At 60.7% G+C, this 27131-nt stretch overlaps 1 protein-coding gene across 1 annotated transcript in view; it reads right to left on the reverse strand.

The window, feature by feature from the left end:
- The window catches only part of PEPD (peptidase D), a 114870-nt gene that overhangs the window by 5993 nt on the left and 81746 nt on the right, over positions 1 to 27131 (reverse strand). Inside the window, exons 10-12 of the mRNA XM_082863589.1 lie at positions 18372 to 18440; positions 16836 to 16913; positions 6578 to 6726 (exon numbers count right to left, since the gene is read on the reverse strand). Of these exons, the coding sequence (XP_082719715.1) occupies positions 6578 to 6726; positions 16836 to 16913; positions 18372 to 18440 (296 nt within the window). The remainder of the gene's footprint in view (positions 1 to 6577; positions 6727 to 16835; positions 16914 to 18371; positions 18441 to 27131) is intronic.

The following is a 27131-nucleotide window of genomic DNA, read 5'->3' on the forward strand; positions in this document are numbered from 1 at the left end:
TGGGGTCTTGGGCTGGCTGGAGGCCCAGGGCTGATCCAACATCCCGGATCCCCAGGCTCCGGGCTCTGAGCAGGTGGTGCTGTGGCCTGGCCAGTTCACAGGAGAGTGGCCAGCCCCCGGCCCAAGCTGCAGGGAGGCCAAGGGTGTCCCCAAGGCTGAGCCTCCTTGGAATCCAGCTCCTGAGTCCAGCCCCGTTCTACCTGCCCGGGCCCACCACATGGGGGTGGCATCCTGGGGTCTGGAGTCTGGCTATAACCACATCAGCGTGCACCCCTGAGGGTGGAGCCGGCATGGGGGGCTTTTCTCTGATGGTCTGGCATCCTGAAGTGGAGACCTGGGTAACTGGGTCCCACCTTGGCCGCTCACCTGCCGTGTGACCTGGCCAAGCCTTCACCTCTGTGAGCCTCAGACGCCTCCTCTGTCAAACAGGGCCACAACGCTGGCCCCAGAAAGCCGGCTGTAGAGGCTCTGGCACCTACCGGGGGACCAGCTCACTAATCCCCCCAAACTGTCATTGGCCACCTGTGGCCAGCCAGACCCTGGCTTGGACACGTGACAGTTCGCTGCGTCCCTGGGGCACAAGCCAAGCCTGCCCCAGCCGCGGCCGCCGCTCTTCTTCTAACACCGACCCACCCACCTCGACCTCCTCGGGTCAGGCCACCTGTGTTCCAGAAGCACACTGAGGTCTCTGCACGTCAGACCCTTTCCAGACCTGGCTGGCCTGTGACTCCTCATCCTCAAGGTCTCAGCGGAAACGTCAGCCCCTCCTGGGGTGACACCCTCCACCCCACCCCTGCCGTCGTTCTCTCTCTGCTGTCCTGGCTACTCCTCTCATCTCCGTGCACCTTGTTCCTGTCCAGCAGGTGTGCTTCCTTGCTTCTAGGGTCTCTCCACCAGAAAGGTGGCTGCCTCCCCCCGGCACACCAGAGCCTGGCGGAGCGGGTGCCGGCTCAGGGCTGAGCGCGTAGCACACTCTTTTCTAAGGTCTGCTCCCACCTGGGGCTCTGGGCCTCAAGAGCCCCCAAACAGCCCAGCGAACTCGGCTCCTGTCACTCAGCCTGGCCCCTGGGACTGAGGAAGGGCCGATGCCCCAACCCCCGGGCAGCTCCATCTCTCTTGGGCAGGGCCTTTTCCGGTGGCCAAGAGAGAGGCCCGGGAAGCAGTCTGACTTCAAACCTGGCTAACTTCCACGGCGGGGCTGCGGTCTCGGCCCAGCCGCAGCAGAGGGTGGGAACCAGGTATAAATCAAGCTCCGTGCTGGCAGCTCGGCTCTCCTCCTGTCCTCGTGGCCCCTTGTGGGGGCCGGACGTGCAGGCCCCAGCGGTCCCCACGGCGCCTCTAGTCTTCCTTGCCTGCGTGCCCTTGGGGAAGGCCTTGCACACAGCTCTCTTGGCCGGGAGTGGGAGTTTCTGCCTGCGTGTGGTTAGGGTTGTGACAGTGATTAAACCTCCAGCAACTTGGCCCCAGCGTCTGGCCCGGATGGTGGTTACGACACCCACGGCCAGGGCAGGGGCCCCTGAAGTGTGTGGAGGTTACTGTCCTAGGGCTAGGCTGGAGGGGTGGGCACAGGCCAGAGGGCCTCCCTGCCCACCTAACTCCCCGACGCCCGGGTTCCTCAGCCTCTGCAGCCCGCAGGCACCTCTGAGCCCACACGCCCGGCCAGGGGCATCGGCAGTCCCCCAAGCCTGCTCCTACTGGGGATGCCACGCCGGGGATCACACTGCAGAGACTGGGCACCATCTGCCCCACCCACCCTCCCACCTCCAGCAAGCACCAAGTCTCGTCCCGTCTTCCCGAAACGTCTCCTGAACCCGGTGCCTCTGTGGGCCCCCACCTCTCCTGGACCCCTGCCTGGTTCCTCCCCAGTTCTCGCAATGCCTCACCCCCGCTGCATGCTGCACAAGGCCGGGACACCAGGACAGTTGGAACATGGAACAGACCATGCCAGTCCCCCCCCGCCCCGCGCCAAGGACAGAGCCCCGAGCTCCTCGGCCCGGCTTCCCGCTCCAGCCCCATCCCTCACCCACTCCTGAGTGCTGGTGCCCCCGTGCCTTCCACCTGCTGTTCCCTCAGCTGGGACCACCCCCCTCCAGGGCCCTCGCCTTCCCAGTCTCACTCCCATTCCTCCTATGGGCCTTTGTGTTGAGGCTTTCTCCAGGAAGCCCTCTCTGACTGCCCCTTCCCGTGCTGCCAGAGCTAAGCACACGGGCACAGCCATGGCAGGTCGTGGCCTCTGAACCCTGAGAAGGCGGGGCCTATGCCCTGCTCCGAGGCTGGTAACCGTTTGGCCTGACCGGGAGCCCCCGCCTCCCTTGTGGCTCTCTTGCAGCCAGTGCTGTGACCTCATGGGCCCAGGATTCAGGTGTGCCCCCCACCCCGCTCCTCTGTGCACTCAGACCCCAGGGTGGCAGGGCAGCATCTGGGTTTGTGCCGCGTCACCTGCCTTTTGGCTCAGGGGGACCAGAGTCCCAGTGCCCAGGCCCCACTACGTATCCAGAGCAGCCCCTGGTCCCTGGCTGGTCTCCTGTGCCCACCTGGCCCCCCTCAGACCACACCTTCCCCTGCTGGGCCGGGAGCCTGCTGGGCCTGCTGCCTGGGCAAGGAGCCTCGCAGCATCCGTCACAGGCTGGAGGCCTCCTGCCCAGAGCGTGACAGCCCTGGGGGCCCTGAGGCCCTGAGCCGAGCTGGGAAGGCAGCAGAGGGCCCCGGGAGCTACATCCTCACAGCCCCATCCAGACAAAGAGCTCACTTCATTTGAAGACAATGGCCCTCGGGGGATGACAGCGCGCCAGGCCCTGGGGGTGCAGGAGGGCAGGCTCAGGGCCAGGGTCCCAGGGCAGGCCCCACGGGCTGCAGGGAACCGTCTGGCAGGCCGCACTGGCGCAGGGCTGAGGGCTTCCAGTCCACCCCACCACACAGCCCGCCTGCTGCCAGGACCTCTGGGGACCCGCTCGCCCTGCAGGAGGATGGGGGCAGCACGTGCCCAGGCTGCAGGCGCCTCGATGCCGAGTTAAGCGTGGCTGCCTCACGTGGTCTCCGCGTGGTCCCTCCCCGCCCGCCCTGGCGGAGAAGCCAGCGAGGGCGGGGACTCACCCACTGCCCTTCGGCCAGCAAGGGAGCCTCTCAGGCCAGAGTGGGGACACAGGGCCCTCACCAAACACAGCCCTCCCTGTCCTGGCTTCTGCCAGAGGGCGCTCACGATCTGGATGGCGCGGTCTCCCAGCACCTCTGTCTGCCAGAGCCCTGCGTTCTGCACCATGTCTAAGGCGAGGCCTGCGGGGAGTCCTGCTGCTGCAGCCCCTGCGCACCCCCCCCAACAGGGAGTGAGGCAGAACAGACCCTGGGAGTCTGCAGAACTGCCCCGCCCTGCACCTGTGGCCAGCTCAGACACTGGCTCTGGCCCCAGGCTTCCCCACAGTGCCTCCTCCCCTCATGCAGGCTGGGGCGGAGGCGGGGGTGGTCCCATCGGCAAGCTCCTGGGTGTCCGTGGAGACGGGGTTGGGGGGGCGGACACGGAAGCCTTGGAGAGCTTCGACTGCACCCGGCCAGAAGCCGGCACGTGGCCGCCGCATCCCCTCCCGCGGGGCAGATGAGGGTGGCATTCTCCCAGGTGTGGCAGCTGCCTGGCCTGCCCCTGCCACCTCGTGCGGCCCCCTGAGTGAGCTCAGCCCTCCTTCCCTGGCTGTCTCTGAGTGGCGGTGAGGGACGCTCCCCCTCTGACCCCAGGCCTGCTTTCCTCAATCCCAGGGCAGTAGGCCAGGATCTGGTATGCTCCGAGCACTGGTCCCTGCCTCTCCTCTGGGCATCTTGCTGTGACCCCGGCCGCCTTTATTTACTCTTCCCTGGAAGGCTCAGGAAGCAGTCACGCAGTCTCAGCGGGTGTTTGTCTTGGCCCAGGAGCCAAACCCACAAACCAGGGGCATTTCCGCTAGGATAGGGCACAGGGCTGACCTGGCCACGGCCTCTGAGCTGCCCGTGGGGAGGCGACCTGCCCCGACGTGAGAGCAGCTCTGTGGGCAGGACCCCCATCCCGCCCGGCCTGTACCGCATGTGGCCCCTGGGGAACTGTGTGTCACAACCCTGAAGCACGGGGTGTGGGCTGGGGGAGCTCTGCAGGGGCTCTGCTTCAACCCCCCGACAAGGGAACTTCGAAGCCCCACTGTGCGCCGGGGGAGGCCTGCCTCCGTCCGCAGGGACCAGCTCAGCTGAGCCCAGCCTGGCCGGGCCTGAAGCCTTATAACTAACTGCCCCTGAAGTGACACGGCCAGGAAGCCCCACGGGACCTCGGTGCCAGGACCACGCACCAGGCCCTTTTAGTGCAATGTGTGGCCCCGGGGACCTGCCTGTGGGCCCGGCCACCTTCTGGGCAGAGTTGGCATTGCTTGGTTGGCCGACTGAGCTGGCCGGGACACCAGCTAGGGAGGCGCCACCCAGGTCCTGCCCAGGCCGCAGCAGGTTTTCCTGTGGGTCGGTGGGGTCAGCCAGGCCTTGGCCGCCACCCGTCTCAGCACAGGGACGGGGCTAAGCAGTGCTAGGGACATGAAGCCCGGAGCTCCAAGGTGAGCGAAGAGTCCCAGGGGAGACACTGTCCCTCCAAATCCCTACCTGCCCGACATCCCGCCAACCTTCCTGCACCACCACCACCATATGCCTTGGCCTCACTCTGCCCGCCACTTTGTCTCCAGCGTGGAGTGCGGCAGCAGCCCTCCATCCTGCCGTACCGCGGCCCGGCGCCAGGCTCGGGTCCACGCAGGCCCACGCCACGCTCCCAGAGGGACCCGCCATGGGGCGTGGGTGCACAGGGGTCACGGGGCTCACCCAGAGGAGCGTCCACCTCGGGGGCCAGGCACCTCCACCCACTCTCACTGGCCCAAACCTCTTGCTACATCTGGAACGCTTATCACTTAAACGACCGATGTTCAAAGCTGGGCAGAACCGTCTATTCCTTCTCTCCCTGGGGTAAAGCGAGGGTGTCAAGGGAGGAGGAGGAGATGTCCCTTGCTCGGGGTGACTGCCCCACACAGGCCGGGTTTTACAGGTCACAGGTCACACATTCTGAGGTTTAAAGGTCAAAAAGTATAAAAAGGCTCCTGGTGAACACTTTCCCTTCTCCCCACGCCCCACCCTGTCTGTCTGGTTCCCTTCCTGCACCTCTTCTGTGGATTTCCAAGCACATGTGCATCCACGTTCTCGCCGTCCTGTTTTTCACAGAAGGGGGCCCCCTGGCCACCCCCTCCTGCACTTCTGTGTCTTCGTGCAACGGTTCGTCCTGGACGTGTCCGTACTAATTCCTACCTAGAGGGAGCTGCTTTTTTTTTTTTTTAATTCGTGTTTTTTTTGTGTGTGTGTGGTACGTGGGCCTCTCACTGCTGTGGCCTCTCCCGTAGCGGAGCACAGGCTCCGGACGCGCAGGCCCAGCGGCCATGGCTCACGGGCCCAGCCACTCCGCGGCATGTGGGATCCTCCGGGACCGGGGCACGAACCCGTGTCCCCTGCATCGGCAGGCGGACTCTCCACCACTTGCGCCACCAGGGAAGCCCGCTGCTGCATTTTAAACACAGTTATAGCACAAGATGCTGTTTTCTTTCCCAGCCGCTAAACCAGGCAAGTCTCGTTGACACTGTCGCCCGGCAGGAGCTTAGCTTTGAGGTTTCCTTCCTTGTCTCCTTTCTGGGGTGTATGTGAGTTCCTCATCCTTGGACTCATCTGGTCACCAAGCTCTGTTCACTCTGGACACAGGGTGCAGGCCCATCACCCCTCCAGGGCTCCCTGGCTTCTGGTGGGCCCCAGTGCTGGATGGGGGCATCCACAAAGCCCTGCTGACAATCTGCCTCCCCTGAAGGGGGCAGCCGCAGAGGACCCTCACGATCAGCACCTGGCCCGCAATAACTGGCCACGGGGCCGTAGAGGCCAAGAACCGAGCCATCAGATTCTGGGCCCGAAAGGGGCCACACACTGGGGCCTTACAGTCTGGGGGCTCAGGATCTTTTCTTCTTTTTCTCTTTGTTAAAAAAAAAGCTCCACGGAGGGATACAAATCTGACTGCCACAGTGCCCGATTTCAGCACGAACTCAAGGCCTGTCACGCCAGGTGCTCAGATGGCCCCGCAACCTCCTCTCACCATTCCCCCAACACCGGAGAGACATTCAGCTCCCGCCAACCCAGCCGCAGCTGGCAGCCGCGAACGAGGGTGCTCCACGCGCAACCAGAGGCCGCTGTCCAAGCTGCCAAACCCTCTCTGGAACAGACTCTGCTTGGGGACAGGGCAGAGGACATGCTGACATCCCAGTGGCCAGTGTGGAAAGGAAGACGTGCAGGCGGAGGTCGGATGGGATGTGGGGTGACCTTGGGATGAGCTCCCCGATCCCCAGCTGTCCCTGCTTGGTGGTCAGACCCCTTTCCCAGGAAGGATGCTGGGGACCCGCCAGCATCTGGAGCCTTGCTGGCTGAGCACGAGAGGGGGCGACAGATTCAGGTCGCAGAGTGCTGGACCTGCTTCTCCGAGGTGCCCTGCCACCTGGCCATCTGCCTCCCCACACCAGGTGGTCCTCCCTGCAGGCCCCGCCCCTGCTCTCACCTGGCTTCATGGTGTTCATGACGGCCCGGCAGCTCCGCAGCACCGCCTCATAGATGGCCTTCTGGTCCAGGGTGAACTTGCCGTTGGCGGGAAAGGAGCATGTGATGTCCGAAGCAAAGCAGTAATACTCACCGCCCATGTCGAAAACGCTGCAGGAGGAGTGGGGCATGAGGCCAGGGGGACACTCAGGGGCACCCGTCCCCTCCAACCACGCTCCCCTCCCGCCCGGCGCCCAAGGCCGCTGAGCCTGAGCCTTCTTGCAACGTGGCCGGTGCAGGCAGCAGCTTGGGGCCCTCCGACCCCGCTGTCTCCTCATGGTACACGAGCGGCCAAGGAACCACGGGGCGTCCCAGGAGACCTCCGACTCCAGAGCAGGAAGGCTGGGGGCAGTGGGGCTGCCCACACACCTCCCCTCACAGCCTCTGCTGGCCAGGCCTCTGGATGCCCAGCTGTGGGGAGAGGGAGGGGCGGAGATGTCCCCAGGCCCCCGCCTGCCACCTGGCCTCCACAAGGGCATTCTGACAGACCCTCCCGGGGCCACCCGGCACCCAGCATGGGGCACAGCTGCAGGCCACGAGGCAATGCTCATGGGAGCTGGATGGGTCCTTGGAACAGGTGCACCCGCCTGACAGAAGACGTGGGCTGAGCCGCACTGCCTGCTTCTTGCAGGCCCCAGTGTCCTAGTGAAAACCCAGCTGACAGCTCTGCTCCAGCTCTGGGGTCCCCTTGGCCAGAGAAGCGTGGCCCTCTCCCCACTGGGGTGGGACAGTGTGCTCTCCCAGGGCCCGGCTGGCCAAGTCCCCGACTCGGGGGCCATCTGGCCCCCGGCATCTCCAGGTGACAGAGTGGAGACCAGGAGGCACAGAAGGTGGGAGTAGAGAAGGGGAGGAAAGAAGAAGCTGGAGCTGGGAGCACGAGCCAGCAGAGGCAGGACGGTGCTGGGACAGGCAGGCAGGCTGCTGAGTCAGGAGGACGGGCCAGCTGAGCCTGCCCTCTGGACACCCCGTGACAGGGCCCTGGTGCAGCAGGGATGGGAGGGAGAGGAGGGAGCCTCGCTCCCACACCCTTGCTGCCTGACCACGCGCTCACACCCTTTACTGGTCAAGGACGGGTAAGAATCCTGCCCTAAGTATCCTCCACGGTGAGATAAGACAAAATAAGTGAGGGGCTGCTGGGTCCAAGCCTGGCTCCCACGGGGTCCCCCACGCTGAGGGGAGTGGGGTGCCCAGACTGAGCGGCCTCCACATCCTGTCCCACCCCAGCAGGCTGCTCGACTGCAGGCACAGAGCAGGGACGCACCAGCCCCCTGACCCCATCACGGGGTCAGGGCCAAGTCAGGATGCTGACAGTGACAGAACCGACAGAGGGACATCAGCCCAGCCTCAGGCCTGGACCCCTGTGGTGTCTTCAGGACCAGGTGGGGTGGAGGCGGTGAGGGCTGTCCTCTCTGTGCCCGGCTCTGCCCCTTGGGGGGCAGTCTGTAGCCGCACAAATCCTGGCAAGTCTGAGCCGGCGGGTCGGGGCGGGGGTGCGGGGCAGAGCCACGCCTTCCGTGACAAGGGCTTCTCACCCAAACCCAAATTCTAATGGTAAACACGATGGCTCAACCAACATTCCAGAAGCTGCCTGTGTGCCTGTCTCTGGGCACCCCTACCCCCAGCAACTGGCCCTACAAGTGGAGCAAGGAGTTGGGCCACGCGGCCTGACGGCAGCACCGGGGACACCACAGAAACAGACTTCTAAAGGAAAAACGCGAGCGCTCGGGATCCGCAGACGCCCTGCTGGAATCCAAAGTCCCCAGTCGGGCACTTTTTAATCTCCTGTCTTTTTCTGATTGCAAAACACCATAAACAGTGTCAATAGTGCAAAAAGCATCAGATAACAGCTCAGGTGATTCTCAGGGGGCGGGGGAAGAGCCCCACTGGCACGGCAGGGGAGACCGCGTTGGGTCAAAGTCACAGACTCTGGGGGACCCTGCCTGGGCCAGGCCAACGGAAGGGGCACTTGGGCCTCACTTGAGGGCACCCGCCCAGGCCCGGTGTGGGAACCGAGGACCGAATGTCGAGAAGCCCTGAGCAGACATGCCCAGGCATCTGCTCTCCAGAATGCGCCAGATGCACCAGGGTGCTAGGGCTGACGGCTGTCTGCAGCCTTACTCCCGCCCGGGGCACATCCCCACTCCCCTCCTGCCCCCCTCCCAGCTGGCCAGGAGGGTGGGGCGTATCTTAGCCCTAAACTGCAGGGAAACTGAGGCTCTGAACACCGGTCCAGCAAAGTCCCAAGTCGATGGTCAGCAGTTCGGAGCCCAGGGATGGGCTCTCCTGTCCTGGCTCTGGCCCTCAGCCTTCAGGGCCTCAGTTTTCCCACTTTTAAAACGTGGACGCCACCACTGCTGCATGTTCACGTCCGCCAGGGCCAGCATGCAGACAGGCCTGGGGAGCAGAACCACATGGGGCCGCGGCCTAGCTTCACCCGGGGAGCAGAGCATTCTCATTTGGGCTCCTCAGAGGCAACAAAGGAAAACCGTCTGTGGTTTGTTGATTCAGAAGGCCCAGGAACGGCCTGAGCAGACAGGACAGAGCCAGGGGCGTGGGGACGTGGATTCCTGGGGGCCGCCACATCAGAGGGCAACCTGTAGCAGCGCCCCCGGCAGAAATTTCTATCGGACTGTGCAGATCTCAAACAAAAACAGAAATTAAACTATTTAAAAAGCCAGGAAGCCCACAGGAGCAGGCCAGACACTGGAGTCACCCAGAGCAGTGAAAACAGGACTCTTCCCCAGGACAGACGAGACTCCTGACCAAGTTCTCAGAAACAAAAATGTGGGAAGGTGGGTGCTTGGAGTTCCTCAGCCAGTCTGGCTTTATTGTTCAGGTTCTAGAAAACTTCAGCTGTATTTTTTGTTTTAAAATCATCCGCTTTCTGGAGAAGGAAGTGCACACCCAGCTGGCCAGCTCCATCCTGCCCAGCGACGCTCAGGCACGGGGCTGACGTCTATTTTTGTGCTCTCAGTTCCCTATCTTTTCTCGTTTTTTTTTTTTTTAAAATCCCCCTCAGAGTTCCTACATGTATAAGTTATTCAGATTTTAAGCCATTCTGGAATCCAGGGATGAAAGCCATTGCCTTTTATAAATCATCTCCTCTGTGTCACTCCATCCGTCCTCTGAATGCACGCTGATGATGGAGAATTCGCTCATACTTTGGCTCAACCAAGAACGCCGGATCCGTCCTCCCCGGCTGCCTGGGGACACCCACCGGGGACCTTACCATCTCTGGCCGAGTGAACGCGTGTGATAATCTAAGCCATCTGGGGAGATATTACACATCTCCGAGCAATATGCTGGCGTCTCAATCCTCACATGTGTTCATCTGGTTCTATTTCTGGCTCAGATGAGAGGTTCTGTCTTCCGCTGGCTCCTCCTGGGCAGCTTCAGGCCCGGGCTACCTGCCACCATTGGCCCACCCAGGCCCTCCTCAGTCCCCCTGGCTCCACCGCAGGCAGAAGGCCTACGAGACGGTTCGGCCAGTGATGTGAGGCCTGGGGAGGGTTTGGGGGAAATGCTGCAGTGTTTATACGAGGGCCGCTGTGTACGCAGGCTGCAGCTTCATTCTAAGCTCCAGGGCCGTTGCCTCGCTCTCAGCTACCTCTCACCCCAGATAAGGCACTGCGCATGCATGCGTGTGTGTATGCACTAACTCAATGACCTATTCGTCACAGTCGCAGCATTTCAGACCCCAACTTGCAACCGCCCCAGTCTGCGTTCCAGACCAGGCTGGGGGATTTCTGAGCTGCGGGAAACTCCTGCTTCCCTCCAGACCTCAGCATGAGACAGAGAGGGAGGCGTACTGGTCACTTTCCCGTTCATGTGCCGCAGGACAGACAAGACCCAAGGGCCACCCACTGGCTCCCAGCCAGACCTCTGGTGCAATGCCGAGCCCCAGGTGTGGCCGGCGGGGCAAAGGCCACCACTCGGGGCCCTGGAGGCTCCCTCCGTACCACAGGCTGACTCACCAAGCTGCTCTCTCCCCAGAGAGACTGCCTTCTGGGCATCCCTGTTCCCCAACCCAGTCACGGGACAGCTGTTCCTGTGGGGCCCGGGCAGACAGGGAAGTCACCTAGGCAACCAGCTCCAGGACCCCCCGAGCCAGCAATCCCCAGCACACACGGTGACAAGGGCAGCCACGTGCTGTGGGCCTCCTGTGTCCAGACGGAACTGTTGTTACATGGGGAGAAGCAGAGCACCAGTGTGGGCTGCGTCCCCAGGAAGGACATTACTCGGTACCCGTCTGACCTATGTGTGGGACACGGCGGGCGCCCACCCGGGGCTGGCTGCTGCCACAGCACAGCGGGGCGAGGGCTGGGCGTCAGGGCCGTGGCCTCCGCGGGGGAGGCAGTGAGTCGGTGTCACGCGCACAGCACATGCTTCGTTCCACTTTCCGGTAAGTGGTGTCCCATGGTATCTGCGAGCACCCGGGCTGTCTGGACTGGTGCTTTCACACTGTGAGTCGTGACGTCAACTGCGTGGGATACAGGGAAGGAGCATAAACAGACAACACAGAACGGACAGAAACCCTGTGGTGAGGGTGCCTGGTTACCATCTAGGCATGTCTGTTCCCCTGGTCCTGGGTTATAACGTAAAGGCTGCTTCAACCTGGACGGCAGGTGGAAGGCCACGGCCACTGGTCTGGACAGATGGCTGACCAGGGCCTGTGCCCTCCTGAGAGTGTTCTCTTGCCCCAGGACTGGGGCATGTCCTTAAGACCATCCAATCCTCAGGAGGGGGCTGCCTGGTGACAGCTGCGTTGTCCTCTGAGGAGACAGCCAGGCGGGTGCGGGCGGGGTGGGGGTGCGTCTGGGCTGGACCTGGCATCAGGAAGCTGGGCCTGGAGGTGACACTCATTCCCTAAAGCTGACCGAGGCCTCAGGCACCAGGACAACGGGGGCTTGGGGACACCTCAATGTGGCCTCTCTGCCAGCTGGGGAGGAGCCCTAGGCATGACTCGCCCCTCTGTGGGCAGCAGCACACAGATGCCGGAAAGACATCAGACCAAGTGGCCCCCAGGAGTGGGCAGGATCGTCCCATCCCTGCCTGAGATGCCAAGGGGGCTGCCGGGACCCTGGGTGAGCAGCGGGCACCCCGCAGCCCGCAGGGGTCGGGGTGGGATGTCGATGACGGAGACACAGGCTGTCGTCCCGGGCGCCATGTGACGGAGGGGATGAGGCGGGGCCACGCTTCCCAAGCAGTTTACACTAACATCTAGTCCACACCAAACCTGTGGGACGAACAGGGAACTAACTCGAGAGAAGGGCAGGGAGAAGCCGGCCGGTAGTGGTGCCAGTGGCAGGAGGAGGGTGGCCAGGAGGGGAGAGAGCTGCCCCAGCCGTGCCCCCTCGTGGGCCTGGCTCCTCCTCTGTGGCAGGAAAGGACGGGGCAGCCCGGGCAGCCCTGCAGACAGTGTCTGACACCACCTCAACTCGGGGAGCAGCAGCACGCACCACCCTCAGGCCAGCGACACTTCGGGTGTCTTCCGGGGCCTCCCTGGGAGGAAATGAGTAGCCCTTATTTCTCTGGGCTTCGGTCCAGGAGTGCTGTGTCAGCCCTCCGCCAGGCAGCAGGGCAAAGCCGGGGCTTCAGGCTGACCATCATCGGGGCAAGGAGACAGAAGGGGCCCTCGTCCCACTACAGGGAAGGAGAGGAAATGACACAGGCTGGCTGCTGAGGGACGCGCTGGGACAGGCGTCTGTCTCCTCCACTAACCGAGCTGGCCGCCCCCCTCCCATGCCCCAGGACACAGAGACCACAGCCAGCAGAGATGAGCCCGGCAAGCACGTCCTGAGGCAACGCTGCCCTCTTCTGGCCAGTGCTGGGAGGTCCGGCTCGCCACCCACCAGCCACCTGCTGTCTGCCGCTGGGCAACCCAGGCCGGGGCATCCTTCGACTGGGGCAGCTAGAAGGTTCTGATAGGGGCCACAGGGCACGCTACCCCAGGGACCACTCCTCCGCCACCTGATCAGATGGTGAGAGAGGGAGGAGGTGGCAGGTGAGGAGTGGTGTCCCAGCTGTTTTCCAAATCAGACCCCACTGGACGCAGACCCTGGACCCTCCCTACCTCTGCCCCCTGGGGTGTGCCTGCTGGACCCAGAGGAGGCGGGGAGTCTAGTGCAAGAGTGCATCCAACTCTGGGTGCACTGCTTCCTTGGGGACTTAAACGTGGACAGTGGCGCTCCCTGGTGGCCCACGGGCAGGGCACCAGCCCTTGGCGCTTTCACCCACCTTTGGAGACTCTGGTTTCCAAAGCCCAGGCTGGTTCTGGGAGGAGAGGGCAGTGCGTGAGGGCTCAGAGGACGACCGTCACCCCAGCCACTCCTGTGCTCACAGGGTCAGGACTGATTTGGTGGTGAGGGGTTCTCCTGGGGCTCCCACCCAGGAAGGGCCTTCGATGACGTTCGACACCGTCCCGTGTGAGATCGGCAAGAGCGTTAATTAGAAGCGCGCCGCACTCTTGTTACCCTGTTTTAGAAGGTCTGCTTGCTTTTGCCTTAAAATGAAAACAGCAGCTACTGGCTTCTCTAGGACAGCAACTTGGTGACGGGGTTCATGGTGAACCCCGAGGGCCACAGCAGGAAAGGGCTCTCAGAGGCAACAGCAAAGCCCCGAGAGGCCCCACAAGAGGCCTTGTGCCTCTGAACCAGCCAAGAGGGAGGAACGTGGGGACCTGAGGCCACGTCCAAGTCCGGTTCCCCACCCCGGGGTCCATGCAGAGCAAGCGGGGCAGCATCCAGCCGAGGTGAATGGCGGGGGCTGGCGGTGCGAGGACGGGTCCCCCAAATCCTCTTCTCAGCTCTCGGGGGACGCGTCTGATGTGGAGTAAGAACCAGCACGTCTAACTTACGGGGCCCCGATTTCCCGGCCCAGCTCCCGGGAGGCGCCTGGTTTCAGAAGGACAGAGGAGTAGACGGTGGCCCTGGCCGGCTACACGCTCCATCTGGCATGCGCCTCGAGGACAGTTTGGGGGCTGAAAACACAGAGCAGGCAACCACGTGACCAGAGAGCTGCCTGAATACACTGGGCCCGGCACATGCTCTGCTGGTGGCTCTCGCCTCCAGTCTCCGTCCTGGAACCAGCTGCTGGAAGGCGGGCCTCAGGGGCACAGGTGCGCTGCTGGCTCTGGGGATGTCGCCGTGTTGCAGCTCTCTCCTGCCAGGAGCCACCTGTGCCGGGCTCCACACTCAACGTTTTGCCCTCATTATCCCAGTCCTCAGAGCTGGGTGCTGTCTCTCCCCCAACGATGGATGGAGAAACTGAGGCTCAGAGGGGTGGCCATTCAGCTAGGGAGGGGGAGGGCAGGGACTTGAACTGGGGACCTTCTGTGTTCATCATCACACGTCTGGGACCAGAGGGAGAGGGATGGGAAGGGCTGGCTGCCCCCTCAGCATCTACTCCTCACTTTCTCCCGCAGAGTCTGACTGTCCTAGACCAGCCCCGGCCCCCATACAGCCCCACTCCTAAATGTTAAACTATCTCTGGGGCATTTTCACCCGACAACAAGGAACTGAGACCCAGAGCGTACCACCCGATGGGCACCTGGAAAACAGTCATGGCTCTGGGCGACGCTCAGCTTCAGGAAAAATTCTGCACCATGCTTATATTTTGGTTTTGTACCTTATGATGAAGTGCTGTGGATTTTATGTTGGGATAACAGAGTGCTCTATTATTTACCAAACACAGTGGGCGCTTGGCAGATCAATTTCAATAAAACAATGGATTATAAATGCCGCCAGCAACCTGGCAGTAGCAGTAATCAACAAAACATGTTGTTCTAAATGCTGCATAATAAATTGACTATAATAAACTCATAATTATTCTACTGGCTACATTTCAGAGTTAGCACCAGAAAAATAAAATCACCAGCTTGGGCTTGGCATTAACATCCGTGGGATTCCCTGGATCACTCCTGTCTCTAAAGCTGCGACCAAGAGACACAGGTGCCACACACTGCCCGGGAGGGCCGAGGCCACAGCGTCTGGACGTGTGGAGGAGGCCTGCTGCGTGGCATCCCTGGTCAGCCAGGCCCCACCGCGCCAAGGGCCCCCGGAGCCAGCCTCTCATGGGGGGAGGACGGCCATACGACGCATAAGGAGAAGAGGGGAGAAGCAGTCCTTTCCTCTGGGCCGTGCCAAACGCACAGAGAAGAAAGACTCAGAGCCACACGGCCCTGCTGCAGAACCCTCCGACAGGGACAGCTGGGGCCTGCTGGTGTGGCTGGGGTCTGCCTCTGCCTGGGGACTGGGTTTCCACATCCTGGCCCAGCCAGAAGGGGCCGCAGAGTCAAAAGCGTTAGGAAAGGTTCTAGGAAGCGTGAGTCCCTGAAGACACCAGGCGATCTTCCTTTGGGGCCACCAAAGGGAAGGACCCCCCCACACTTTCCTTAGTCTCCAGCTGAGTCAAGCCGGAGGCAGCCGACCCCACCCCCAAATCCTCTGGCTCTGCACCTGGACGCTCCTGTGTCTCAGTGACCTTGCCTACATGTTGCGGGGTCGGGGGGGAGTGAGGGGAGGGGGAGACACCCACTTCATGGGATCAAGGTGAGCAAATCTACATAAAGAGCTGTCCCTGGCACCAGGCACAGGGGAGAACCCTGTCAAAGTTGCTGCACGCCCTTGGCCCCTATGCCAGGAAGGGCATTAGACACTCTGGGGGGGGGGGGGGGTTGCAGTGAGCGGCAGTGGTCTCTGTGTCCACATTGGGTGTCCCCCTCTGCGTGCTCCCGTCCCTGTCCTGCTGACCCAGGCCCTTGAGAGAGCGTGTGTCCACCCAGCACTTGTGGTCCCAACGTGTCCCTGCCGCCGCCCAGTGCAGTGCCAAGTGCCGTGTGCCATCTCCACCGACAGCAAGTAAACTGAGGCTCAGAGTGGGAATTAAGAGGCTTCGTTTCCTCCCAGAAGGCTGAGCTGGGCTCCTGCCAACAGGGGCCAGGGCCAGAACATCCATCCAGCTCCTGACCCTGGGTGAGTGGACACCGCAGCCAGTGGGTGCCTGGTGCGCCCTGCAGCAGGGGCGCCCTGGGCTTGGGCGGGTTTCTGAAAACACTGGGCAGTGACAGCTCAGAAGCAGGCTTCCCTTGGCTCACATCCCCCGGTGGCTGTGGGCCAGGGAACCCCGTGTGCAGCCTTCCCCACTCCCTGCGTGAGGCCGGTTCCTGGCCAGTGTTGCAGGCAGGACCGGAATGCCAGCTCGGGGATGGAGCCTAGCAGGGCACGTGTGCGACCCAAGAGGGGGCACGGCACTGGCGGGAAGCAGTGCGATGGAGCCTGGCTCAGGTGCCTCAGCAACAGGAGGGAAAGGCACCCAAGGACCAGGTGGGACAGCGCGCACCCCTCCTGCCCTCATCTGCGGGTCGGCGACCACAGCAAGATGTCTGCAGGCCAAGACAGGTGGTCCCGTGGGGCTGGTGGCCTCTGGACGGCTCTCGGGAGCCCTTGGCAGCCTGGACTGGCTCTGCCCGACATCTGGGTGGTGGAGAGAACAGGCGGGCAGTGCGAGCGCCCGTGAGCGGAGGACAGGGCCGGTCCAGGTCAGTGAGGCGCCCACAGGCCCCTGCCAAGGCCAGAGCGCCTACCCAAGAGAGGGGCGCGTACGCCCAGCACGAGCCCTACACACTGGGGTCTGGGAGCAGGGTCTGCGACTCCGCCTGCTGGGCGCAGTCCATCGGAGGGCTGGAGGCTGTGGGTCCTGCCCACGTCTGCTTAGTCACGGCTCCATGGGGAGCAGGGAGCACATCACACTATGCTCAGCAAAGCCCTGCCAACAGCCTTGAGGGCCAAGCACCACCTCTGACCTCCGCCCGTGCCAAGGAGCCTTGAGGCAGGAGCTGGCAGGTTCAGAGGGCGGGGGACTCCCTAGGGGTCTTCTCCGCTCCGAACTGAGATGCCCACCCTCCCGGCACCAAGCCAGAGAAGTGAGCGTGGTGGGTGCTGGGAGACGGCACAGGCCCTCCTGAGGTGGTGCTTCACCCGCACGACACAGGGCCCCCCTCCCCTCTCTCAGGGCCTCCTTGGTCCTGGAGAGCAGGCTACGTGTAGGCCAAAGCCTCGGCAGGGAAGTCTGGACCCAGAGCAATGGGGGGACCTCACCGTGGTCCGCCTTCTCAGGGTGGGACCAAGAGGCCGTGGTCAGCCACCTTTGGGGCTGAGGCCCCCTGCAGCCGCGCTGTTCACACGCAGAACCAGGGCAGCTTGGGGGCTGGCGTCACTCACCACATGTCTCCGTCCTGGATGGTCTTGTCGTTGGGGGCCCCGGCGTGTCCGTAGTGCAGCACGGCCGAGTTCTCACCACTGCAGAGTACCAGGGGGAGGTCAGCAGCCCATCCTCACCCAGCAGGCCCCGGGCGCCAGCACCCCAACTCCCTGCCCCAAGGGCAGTGCTGTCCACCTTGCAGCAGGGGCCCAGGGCCGCTGGACCAGGTCCACAGCCTGAGGTGGGGGTGAGGGGCAAGGTGGCCCTGGCCTACTGCAGTCACACAGCTCCTGGCCAACCTCTGGGCTCACGGCGGTGGCGCTGGCAGCGCTCCCTTGTCTGAGGCTGTTCGGGTAGGTGGCCTCGGCGCTGGGGATGTGGGCCTGATGGGGGAGCGAGGGCCTGCGGGCCTGGGTAAGGGACTCCAAAGAAGCCCTTATTTCCTGGTGACTAGCGGAGAGGGGAGGCCCAGTGGGAAGGGCTGGGCTGTGTCAGGGGGCTGCCATGGAGGTCCGCCAGGCCAGGGCCACAGACAGTGAGCCAGTGGCACCTCGCCCCTCTGCTTGAGAACACTTCCCTAATGAGCGATGCCTTTAAGAAAAAAAAAACTTTTAAGTCTGTCGAAAGGGAAAAAAAAACCCACTGGGTGTAATATTTATGGTCCTGTTTGGGAGTCTTAGGAATCATAAAAGTAGAAATAATGATTTTTCTCTCTATCCGCCAGAGAAGAACATTTCCAAGGACTGAGATGTTCACGTGTATTATTCATGTGCCGAGGACGTGCACAGCAGCAGAGCTGCCGGCTCCATCCTGGCTGGACAGGGGCCAGACCCTCTGACCCAAGGGGAGAGCACAAGGAGACTAGATGGGGTGAGCCTCGGGGACGAGGGGGCCGCCCACACCCAGGACGTGCCCCTCAAAGCCACACAGCAGTGCAAACTCACGGCCATGAGCTGCCCCTATACTCGTGGTCATTTCTACCCTGTGCCTCCAAAGCACACCCGGCCAAGTGCGGGTGACACACAGGACGTACACAGAGCCCCCGCCCCCAGCCACAACGTGCCACACACAAACACGCCTACAGTGACACCCTGCACGACAGAGCCCCAGACCCACCCACAGCTGTGCTGTTCCCCACACGGCCACACACACGCAAAACCACAGCCTCCGGCACTGATCCAGCTCCTTCTGCACCGCCGGCACACAGAAGCTGGCATAGCCTGAGGTCACGGCCCGGTCCCCCATGCTGGGAGCGTGCCTGTGTGGAGGGGGCGAGGAAGGGCAGCCCCAGGAGAAGCAGCCAGCTGGAGACGGGAAGGGAGGGCATGGCAGCGGGCAGGCCGGCTCCCCTCCTCACCCGGCACTGCCCAGGACGGGCAGAAGCAACCTCTGCTCCCAGAGCCTTAGGAGGGGAGAGCGACTTCTAAGGCTTAGGTGGGCACTGCCTTGGGCATAGGAGCAACAGGTGCGTTTAAGCTGGGAGGACGGTGGGGTCCCCTCGCTTTCCCTAACCTCCTCCCGTGATCATTCCCACGCGGCCCAGGAGGTGCGCTTACCTGCCGCAGATGCAGGTGTAGGAGCTGTGGCGCATGCCACCCCGGGAGAAGCAGTAGTGCTCGAAGAGGCTGCGGGGGAAGGAAGACACATCAGAGTAGAGTCACCGGAGCACACACGCCCCCCGCCCCCATGCAAATCCTCAGCCCAGGCCCTGCTCAGCTGCACCTGCAGGAAGGCCTGAACTCCCCAGCGTGGATCTGTGGCTGGTAACCTGTAGCCCACAGGCCACCGAAGCACAGAGGTCAGCGCGGAGCGGGGACAAGGCTGGAAGAGCTCGCCACTTCCAGTGCCACGGCGCTGCCCAGCCTTGCAGGCCCATCAGGAAGACAGCCCTGGTCCTGCAGGGAGATGGGCTAGGGCAGGGGCCGCCTGCCTCTGCAGGGCGGGAGGGGGCGTCTCCCTGTGACCCCCTTCTCCAGTGGCCGCATCCTCCCACACGAGGAGGGGCTGGGTGCACAGCCAGGGAGGGACGAGAGCTCTCCCAGCCCCAGTGCTGGACTCACCCAGGCCCTGAGCCTGAGCCCAGGGAGGGGCGCAGGGAAAGGAGAGCGGGAACCACTGGGCTCTGGCCTAGAGGACGGGGCTGAGGGGCAGGTCCGTGTGCAGGTGGAGAAAGGCAGGGTCTGGGGGCAGGCCCAGCTTTTCCCTACTTGTGCCAAGTAGCAAACCGGCTGGCCCCCTGGACGAGCTCCCACCTGGAGCAGGGGAGGCCAGGAGAAGGTCTAGAGGGAAAGACGAGACCTCAGAGCAGGTCGCCGGTAGCCCACCCTTAGGCTGAGCCCAGACAGAGACAGAGCCAGGGGAGGCCTCCAGGAGCTCGGAGGTCAGCAGAGCCTGGCAAGCCCCGGGGTGTGACAGAGGTCAGAGGATGAGCCACTGCCACATCAACACCATACGAGCAGTGCTGAACCCTCGGGAGACCACACTGCCAACAGCTCTGGAGATGCCAGGACCCTGCCCCTCCCCCCACCATGCACTGCAGGACCTGGGGGGTGGGAGGTCATCTGGGCATGGGACTCGGCGCTCCAAGGCCCCGGCCTCTGCAGAACCCAGCCGGGGAGGGGGGCAACGGTGGGGGGCTGCCCTCACCCCCTCCCCGAGGCCTGGGCGAGAGCTCGGGCCCAGCCTTCCGGATGGCCTTGGTTGGGAAGCAGGTCCAGGTGGACCCCACCCTACCCACTGACCGGCAGGGCAGGGAAGGCCGACCACAGGGCTGTGCTCAGAACACCAAGGCTGCCCGTGGGCACACTAAGTGGCAATCCTGCCCTGCGTGTTCCAGGCCTGTTTTAGAGCACGTCTGTACGGAGGCGTCTAATCTTCCAGGCACTATAAACACAAATTATGCATAATTGTTATGATTCGGTATTAAGGAGTTGTTATGCACGAACAGTTCTGCTATATTCAATCAGCTTTCAGGCTTGCTTTACAAATCCCACAGAATAATTGTGTATCTGCAAGTGAAATATTTCCTCAACACAAAGGATTTCAGGAACCGCCCAGGGAGGTGAGGAAAGCCACATACGGCATCAGCTGCCCCCGTATTCATGGCGGGAGCGTTTAGGCGGCTGCCCCCAACTTCAGCCTCAGGACGGCCAGGCCAAGTCAGGGCCCTGAGGCGGCTCCACACCGCCCACCCAGACGATGGGGCCTCAGACACTGGGACTCCACACAGCAGCCCACGGTGAGTGGGGGACGCCGACGGGCCACGGAGCCACAGGGCTCCCTGTCCAGACAGAAGCAGGGTTCTGGGGAGCAGCAGCCACTCTCCAGGTGACGGGGACAGCAGGGGACAGGCAGAGGGGTGGTGAATGAACAAATCAGAAGGTTCAGCCTGGGGAAACGGGGTGGCATCGGTTCCCCCACCCGCAGCCAGTCTCAGAAGCAGGTGTTTCCCTAACCCGTAATCTACTCAGTAGAAACAGCCTTCATCGCATGCCTTGGCTTCTAAGGAAAAAGCCTTTGAAAGGCCTGACTCACAGAAGCACCAGACTAAGGAACGGCCCACCCAGTTTTCACCTGCAAACTGCAGCGCGGATTACCTGTCAGCCACGTGATGCCACACCCACAAGGAAGATCTGCAAAGAGGAGGGGAAACGCCACACGCTGGAAAGTCACTCTCCCTTAAAAGGGTTTAAGTCCTTCACGCTGGACTTCAGCATCTGATTTTGTTTCAAAGGAACCCGTCTGATACGATACAAGAACACACTGATGCTCTAGTGGCATAACACGTGGACTCGACGGGCTGCGTTTTTTGCTCACACACCTCAAGGGCCCCCCTCCCTGGGACCTCAGCCTTGGGCCGTGGACACGTAAAGGCGCCCAAGTTCTGGGGCAAGTGTAGTGGCCCAGGACCCTGGGTCTGACATATTTCTGATTCTCAAGGCACGGGGAGTTACGGATGCTCCAAACTGGGGCCACAGGCTCGACGTGAGGCTCCCGCACAGCCCGGTCAGAGCTCGGCAAGAACAGGCCTGGAGGACAGACGGCAGCGGCAGAGGCGCCCCATTCCCACTGGACGGCTCACAGACCAGGCAGCAACGGGAGGACACTTCATAAAGACCCACTAGACCTTTACGGAGAATACGGCAAACTGTGAACCAGGGGAGGGTCCAGCTGACGCATAACCTGAGGGGCTGACACACGTCTACGGCCGAATTCGGCCGCGAGCTACCCATCAGCCCCTTGGGAGCCGCAGTGAGATGAAGGTAGAGGATGCAGCTACCAGCCTTCCCACCCCCAACACTCAGAGGTGCTGGTTAAAAATCATCAGCAGAGCCACGTCCACAGGACAAAAGCAAAGTGTGGCCAGAAGAGACGAGGAAGCTGCTGGCCTTGCTAACCTGGAGGCCTTGGCATTCGTTGCTGTGTGGGGACAGTGAGAAGGCCTCGGGCAAACCAGAGGTACGGGGCCAGAACTGAGAGCCCTCCCCAGCATAAAGCTGGGGGCTGGGCAGGGAGGCACAGCCTTGGAGAAAATTCACCAGCACCGCAGGAGCAATCAGGAAGCTTCCCGGGCTCCGGGAAAAAATTAATGAACGTTCCCTCAGAATTCGCAGCATGGGTCTGTCCTCCACGGGGTTCAGGTTCAAGTGTGAACGACCTGTATGGTTTGGAAACCCCGAAGCCAGGAAACTAACAAAAAACTGGGTCCCTGACTGGTGATACCTGGAGCCAAACTGAGCGGCCACACTCTCAACCCAGGCAGGAGCGCCGCGATCTGCCACAATCTCTGCGTGTGCACACACACGTACGGACACACGGCACATACGTCTACACACACATGCAGGTACATATACACACATATATACACACACCCCACAGATGAACTCACAGTCTGAAAATAGTCCACAAGAGCTGTCGGACACAGCAAGCAGCAGGCTAGACCCTCCCAGGACTTCTGATAAAAGAACCATCAGATAGACACTATACACAAATATTAGATAATTAACACCTAAAAGTACAGTATGAAAACACAGCAGGCAGATTTTACAGAGTCACAACAGAACTGCTAGAAACGACTGGTCTATCCATAAGAGGGCAGCAATCAGAAAGACAGGCAGCAGTGTCCGCAGCCCCCGAGAGCAGCCCCGCCTGCCCTTTCAGACAATCGGACCCTCACGTGCAGCGCGAGGGTCAGGTGGGCCTAACCACCCCAGCTTCTTCCTGCTCACCTGGACGGAGGGTGGGTGGGGGGCACTCTGACCAGGCACATGGCCCACAGCCTCCCCAGGCAGCAGGAGGGGCTTCCTGACGAGCAGAGGGAAGGGCAGGGTCTGCCCAAAGCCCTGCTACCCGCCTTGCGGTGGTCCCTGAAGCTCCCCGACATGGCCATCCCTCTAACACTCTTGCCTATAAATTTTTCCCAAGCAAGACACAGGTAGAAAATGCTTTGTATCCAGGCATAAATGAGAACCTTTAAGTAACCTGGGAGAGTCTGTGCTGTGAATAACGACGTCGATGGGGTTCCTGTAGCGACAGTGTGGCAGGCCCATCCGTCGGTGCCTGGAGAGGGGTTAACAGGGCAGGGACAGCAGATTCCAAAGCCCAGATCTCCAGGGACAGTACTGCTGGGACTCCCCAGGTGCCCGCAAATCCAGCCCATGGAGCCTTCTTGGCCGCATGGCTTAGCTTCTGCCCTCTGAGGTGTATCATCTGATGAGGAGATAGCCACAGCCCTATACAAAATGCATCAGCTGCCCAAGATTATGGCAGAAGGGCTGCCCCAGGCAGCAAGGGTCGCCCAACTCTCAGTGTGAGCGTGAGTGCCAGCAGACGGGGCCAGCCAGGGAGGTCAGGGGCTGTGGGCGGCATCAGGAACCTCGTGCCCTCCCAGGTTGGGCCTCGATGCATGTCCGGTTCCCAGGAGGCCGAGCCAGGAACAGGAGTGTGCAAGAGAAGACGGGCATGGTGGTGGAGGCCACCTGGATGAGCAGAGGGTCTAGGAGGGCAGGCGGTTAGGACACAGGGTTACGAAGGCGGGCAGGGCCAGAGCGTGAGGGCCTTCTTGCGGGAGGGAGGTACCGGGACTTGGTGGTAGACAGGGGGGGCTGCCCTGTCCTCCTCCTTCCGCAGGCCCCCTGGTGAAGAAGGACACAGAGCGCTCCAGGGAGCCACCACGGAGAGGCTCCGAGCACGTTTTACAAGAGCAAGTAGCATTCACACGGAATGACATCAAGAAGGGACGGATTTAAAGCCTTGGATAAACCCGGAGATGCATTATTAACAAAACCAGTGCTCGGGGAACAGCGTCGTGGCCCAGCCTGCACCGACGCAGCACCACCAGGGACAAAGGGCCACCTGCAGCCCTGGCCGGATGGGGGCGCTGCCGCCTTCTCATCCAGGACCTCCCACAGGCCTGGCCAGCGAGAAGGCCCAACAGCTGCCTGCGGCGTTCGGCGTTTAGGACAATCCTTCAGGGGAGGAGAGGGTTTCCTACTTTGCTGGTGAGGAAACTGCAGGTCAGTGTGGTGATGTGCTGTGGTCAGGAAAGCCCTCAAAAAGTCCCTTTGAGCCTGGGGTCCATGTAGGGTTTCTGACCCCGATTCCTCTAAACCTCACATCTGTCGGCGGTGGGGGCACTTGGCGGGGCAAGGCTCTCTGTTCCCCAGACACCAGTGGTGGAGGATGCTGTGCTACGCCTTCCAGGGCCCTGGACTCTAATCTGTGCATGGGGCCCAGACTGAGCAGGAACGGGTCTGCCGGGACAAATGGCCCACCGATCCCAGGGACAGCGCACCAGGCCAGCCTGTGGAAAGCAGGAGCTGGTGCTCCAGGAGGGGCCGCTGGGGTGCAGAGATCCTGGAAGGGGAAAGCTCGCCTGCCAGAGGCAAGGGCAGTGTAAAGACGGCGGTGGTCAGGGCACGAGGAGAGGCAGTGCCGGGGAGAAGCCACTCTCTCTCTCCGCGAGAGCGGCCTTATCAAGGTATGAGATAATTAGCATTTTAATTGGATACTTGGGAATTCTGAACTGCCTGTCTTGTATGAGGCATAACTGAGGACATAACATGACATTCAATTAACAAATATTCCCCTTTATTCTTGATGTGCTCGATTAGGTGGAGTTCCTGAGTTCCTCGGTATCAATTCTGGGATAAAGCACTACATCCTTTCAGCTGGCAAAGCCCTGGCCGCATCAGACTGCTAATAAACTCCAGCCGTGTGTGTGTGTGTGTGTATGTGTGTGTGTGTGTGTGTGTGTGTGTGTGTGTGTGTGTGTGTGTGTGTGTGTGTGTGAGAGAGTGTGTGTGTGTGTATGGAAGAGATTTTAGAAATTTTCTACACAGAGGAAAAAAAATTAAAATCATCCATAATCTTATCTCCTAGAAACAATCTCTATCAAATATCTTGTTGAACATCCTTCCAGACAATATTTTTAGTGCATAAACACAGATTTTTAAAATAATAATGAACCAAACTTTTAAAAAGTCACCTCTTGACTGAAGTCTGACATACATACAGAAAAGGACCAGAATCATAAGGGCTCGGCACAATGGCCTGTCACAAAGTGAGCATCTCTGTGCCCAGAGGCCCCTCCCTGTCGGTCTTCCTGCCCACGGGGAGCCTGACTTCCAAGACCACAGGTTAGATTTGCCTGTTTTTGAACCTGATGTAAATGGAATAAAAAACCACGACCTCTTTGAGTCTGGCTTCTCCCCCTGCTCCACGTCACGCTGGTGAGCCACCCCCCACGGTGGGTCACTGTCATTTGTTCCTTCTCAGCGCTGGCAGGGTTCCGCCGGGTGAGTGTGTCCCAGTCTTCTGGTGGTGAGCGTGCCTGCTGTTTCCAGATCGTAGCCATCATGAATAGTGCTGCCGAGGGCCTTGTGCAGTCTTCAAGGGCAGGTGAACACACATCCCCCACCGAGCACGCAGCCAGGAGTGGAAATGCTGTGTCGCTGGATTCTGTGCAGGTTCAGCTGTAGCAGATAAAGCCAATCTTTGCAGGTTACCTGTATTCACTGGCCTCCTCCACTTCATACCTGTGCGTGGGGCCCAATTGAGCTGAAGAGGTTCTGCAAGGACCAATGACCCCACCCAGCCTGGGATGAGGGCCGGAACGTGCCAGGGAAGCTTCCTTCTAAAGCAAGAACGTTGTTCCCTGTCAACAGGTACGTGTTTCCACTATGCCCAGAATCTGACACTTCTCCCCACTGCCTGCCCCTGGTGCAGGCCACCATCTTCTCTTAAAGATGGTGACAGTGGGGCTTCCCTGGTGGCGCAGTGGTTGAGAGTCCACCTGCCGATGCAGGGGACACGGCTTCGTGCCCCGGTCCGGGAAGATCCCACATGCCACGGAGCGGCTGGGCCCGTGAGCCATGGCCACTGAGCCTGCGCGTCCGGAGCCTGTGCTCCGCAACGGGAGAGGCCACAACAGTGAGAGGCCTGCGTATCGCAAAAAAAAAAAAAAAGATGGTGACGGTGCCTGGTTGATGGTGACAGTGGTGGAGCTGGCTCCCCACAGAGTGTGCTCCTTTAAAAATGTACGTAGGCCCCCAGGACTCCTCTGTTCAAACCCTGCCTTCCCATGAGCAGACTGCCTCCCTCTCGTTCCCCCATCTTCTCTCACTTCCCAACCTGCCTCCTTGCTACTCATGGGATCACCAGCCAAGCTCCCACCTCAGGGCCACCAGATGAGCCCTGTTCTCTCTGCCTGGAACGCCTGTCCACAGGTCCACAGCTTGCTCTCTCTCCTTCAGGCTTCTCCTTCTTGTTTCCTACTCAAGAACACCTGTCCTGAGCCCCCTGGGTAAAGAATACTCCTTCACCAATATACGACCTATTATCCATCCCCCCATCCATCCATCCATCCTTCCATCCATCCATCCATCCTTCCATCCCCCCATCCCCCCATCCATCCATCCATCCTCTCTCACTTCCCATTAGGCTGGGTTTTGTCTATTCTGTTCACCGCAGAATCCCCAGGGCCTGGAATAGTGCCTGGCACACAGGAAGTTTTCAGTACATCTGTGAAGTGACGGAATAAGTAAATGGTTGCATGAGCAGGACCACAGCCTATAATTTACCTAACCGATTTCATGCTGTTAGACACCTAGGTTGCTTCCACCTCCGTGTTACGATGGACACCCGTGGCCATATGCCTTTTCACTATCTTTGGGCTAAATTCCTAGAAGGAGAATTCCTGAGCATCTGCAGTTTTGAGCCTCAGGGCGTGTTCTGCCAAAAGGACCCCAGAAAGCTCATGAGGATTTTCAGGGTCCTGAGACGTGTACCATGGGGCCTGTTTGCCACTGGACTTGTGAATCTGGTAGGCAAAACAGAAAGGATTTCGTTGTCTCATTAACTGGCAAGTTTGGACATGTTTATATGTTTAGTTCCTCATATTTCTTCCTTTCTGAATGGCCTGCTTCTATTTTAGAAAACTGAATGTTCATCTTTTCCTCACTGATCTTTAAGGGATTTATCTATGAAAGATACTAGCTAATTAATGGTTTTGACCGTCACCTACGTGGCAAGCGGCCGGCCTGTTCTGACCCTCTCCAGCTCCTTCTTTGTCTGGAAAAAGAACGGGGTGCCTGGGGCAGGAGCTGCAGACACAGGCAGGGCATTACTGGTGCCCAGGATGGTGACGACACACAGGAGGATGAAACCTGGACCCCACAGCACATGGCTCCAGTGGGAAATTCTAGATCTGTAGATCCAGACCTCTTTAGGGCTGGCACTCTCCAGCATGTGAGAGGCCCCAGCTTTGGAAGGTCCTGGAAGAACCATGTAAACACAGGGACAATTTGCCAACTGGTCTCTGCCTTCCTCAGAGACCAACGTCTGCTCTCATCTGACCCCATCTAACTAGTTCCTGCCGATGTCAACAAGAACACCTTTCTCGGCCCCAAACCCAAACTCCCCCTTTAAAAATGCACCAGGTCGCCCTAGGCATCAGCCAGGGAGGACCAAACTACAGGACCAGGAAGGGGTGGAGGGAGATAATCCTCGTTCACCACGATCTAGAGCCTACTTTCCCTCCAAGGGATGCCAGCACCCCCTCCTCCCCTCCCCGGGAAGGTGCAGGGCAGGGAAGCCCATACACAGGGAGTCTTCTTGGGGAGTGGAGGGAAGGGATTTTCTTTGAGCTAGTGTTTCCCAAAGCATGACATGGGTCCATGAGATGACATTATGGGACGGGGTACACTGATAAACGTGTGTGATGCATTAGGTATTTATTTTAAAGTCACCTTCCTGCAAATTATACTGGGTTTCACTCATGACAGGAACACAAAGCTTTCTTTTAAAATATACCTCAA

Source organism: Leucopleurus acutus, assembly GCF_964270905.1.
Source record: "Leucopleurus acutus genome assembly, chromosome: 20".
NCBI classification, from domain to species: Eukaryota; Metazoa; Chordata; class Mammalia; order Artiodactyla; family Delphinidae; genus Leucopleurus; species Leucopleurus acutus.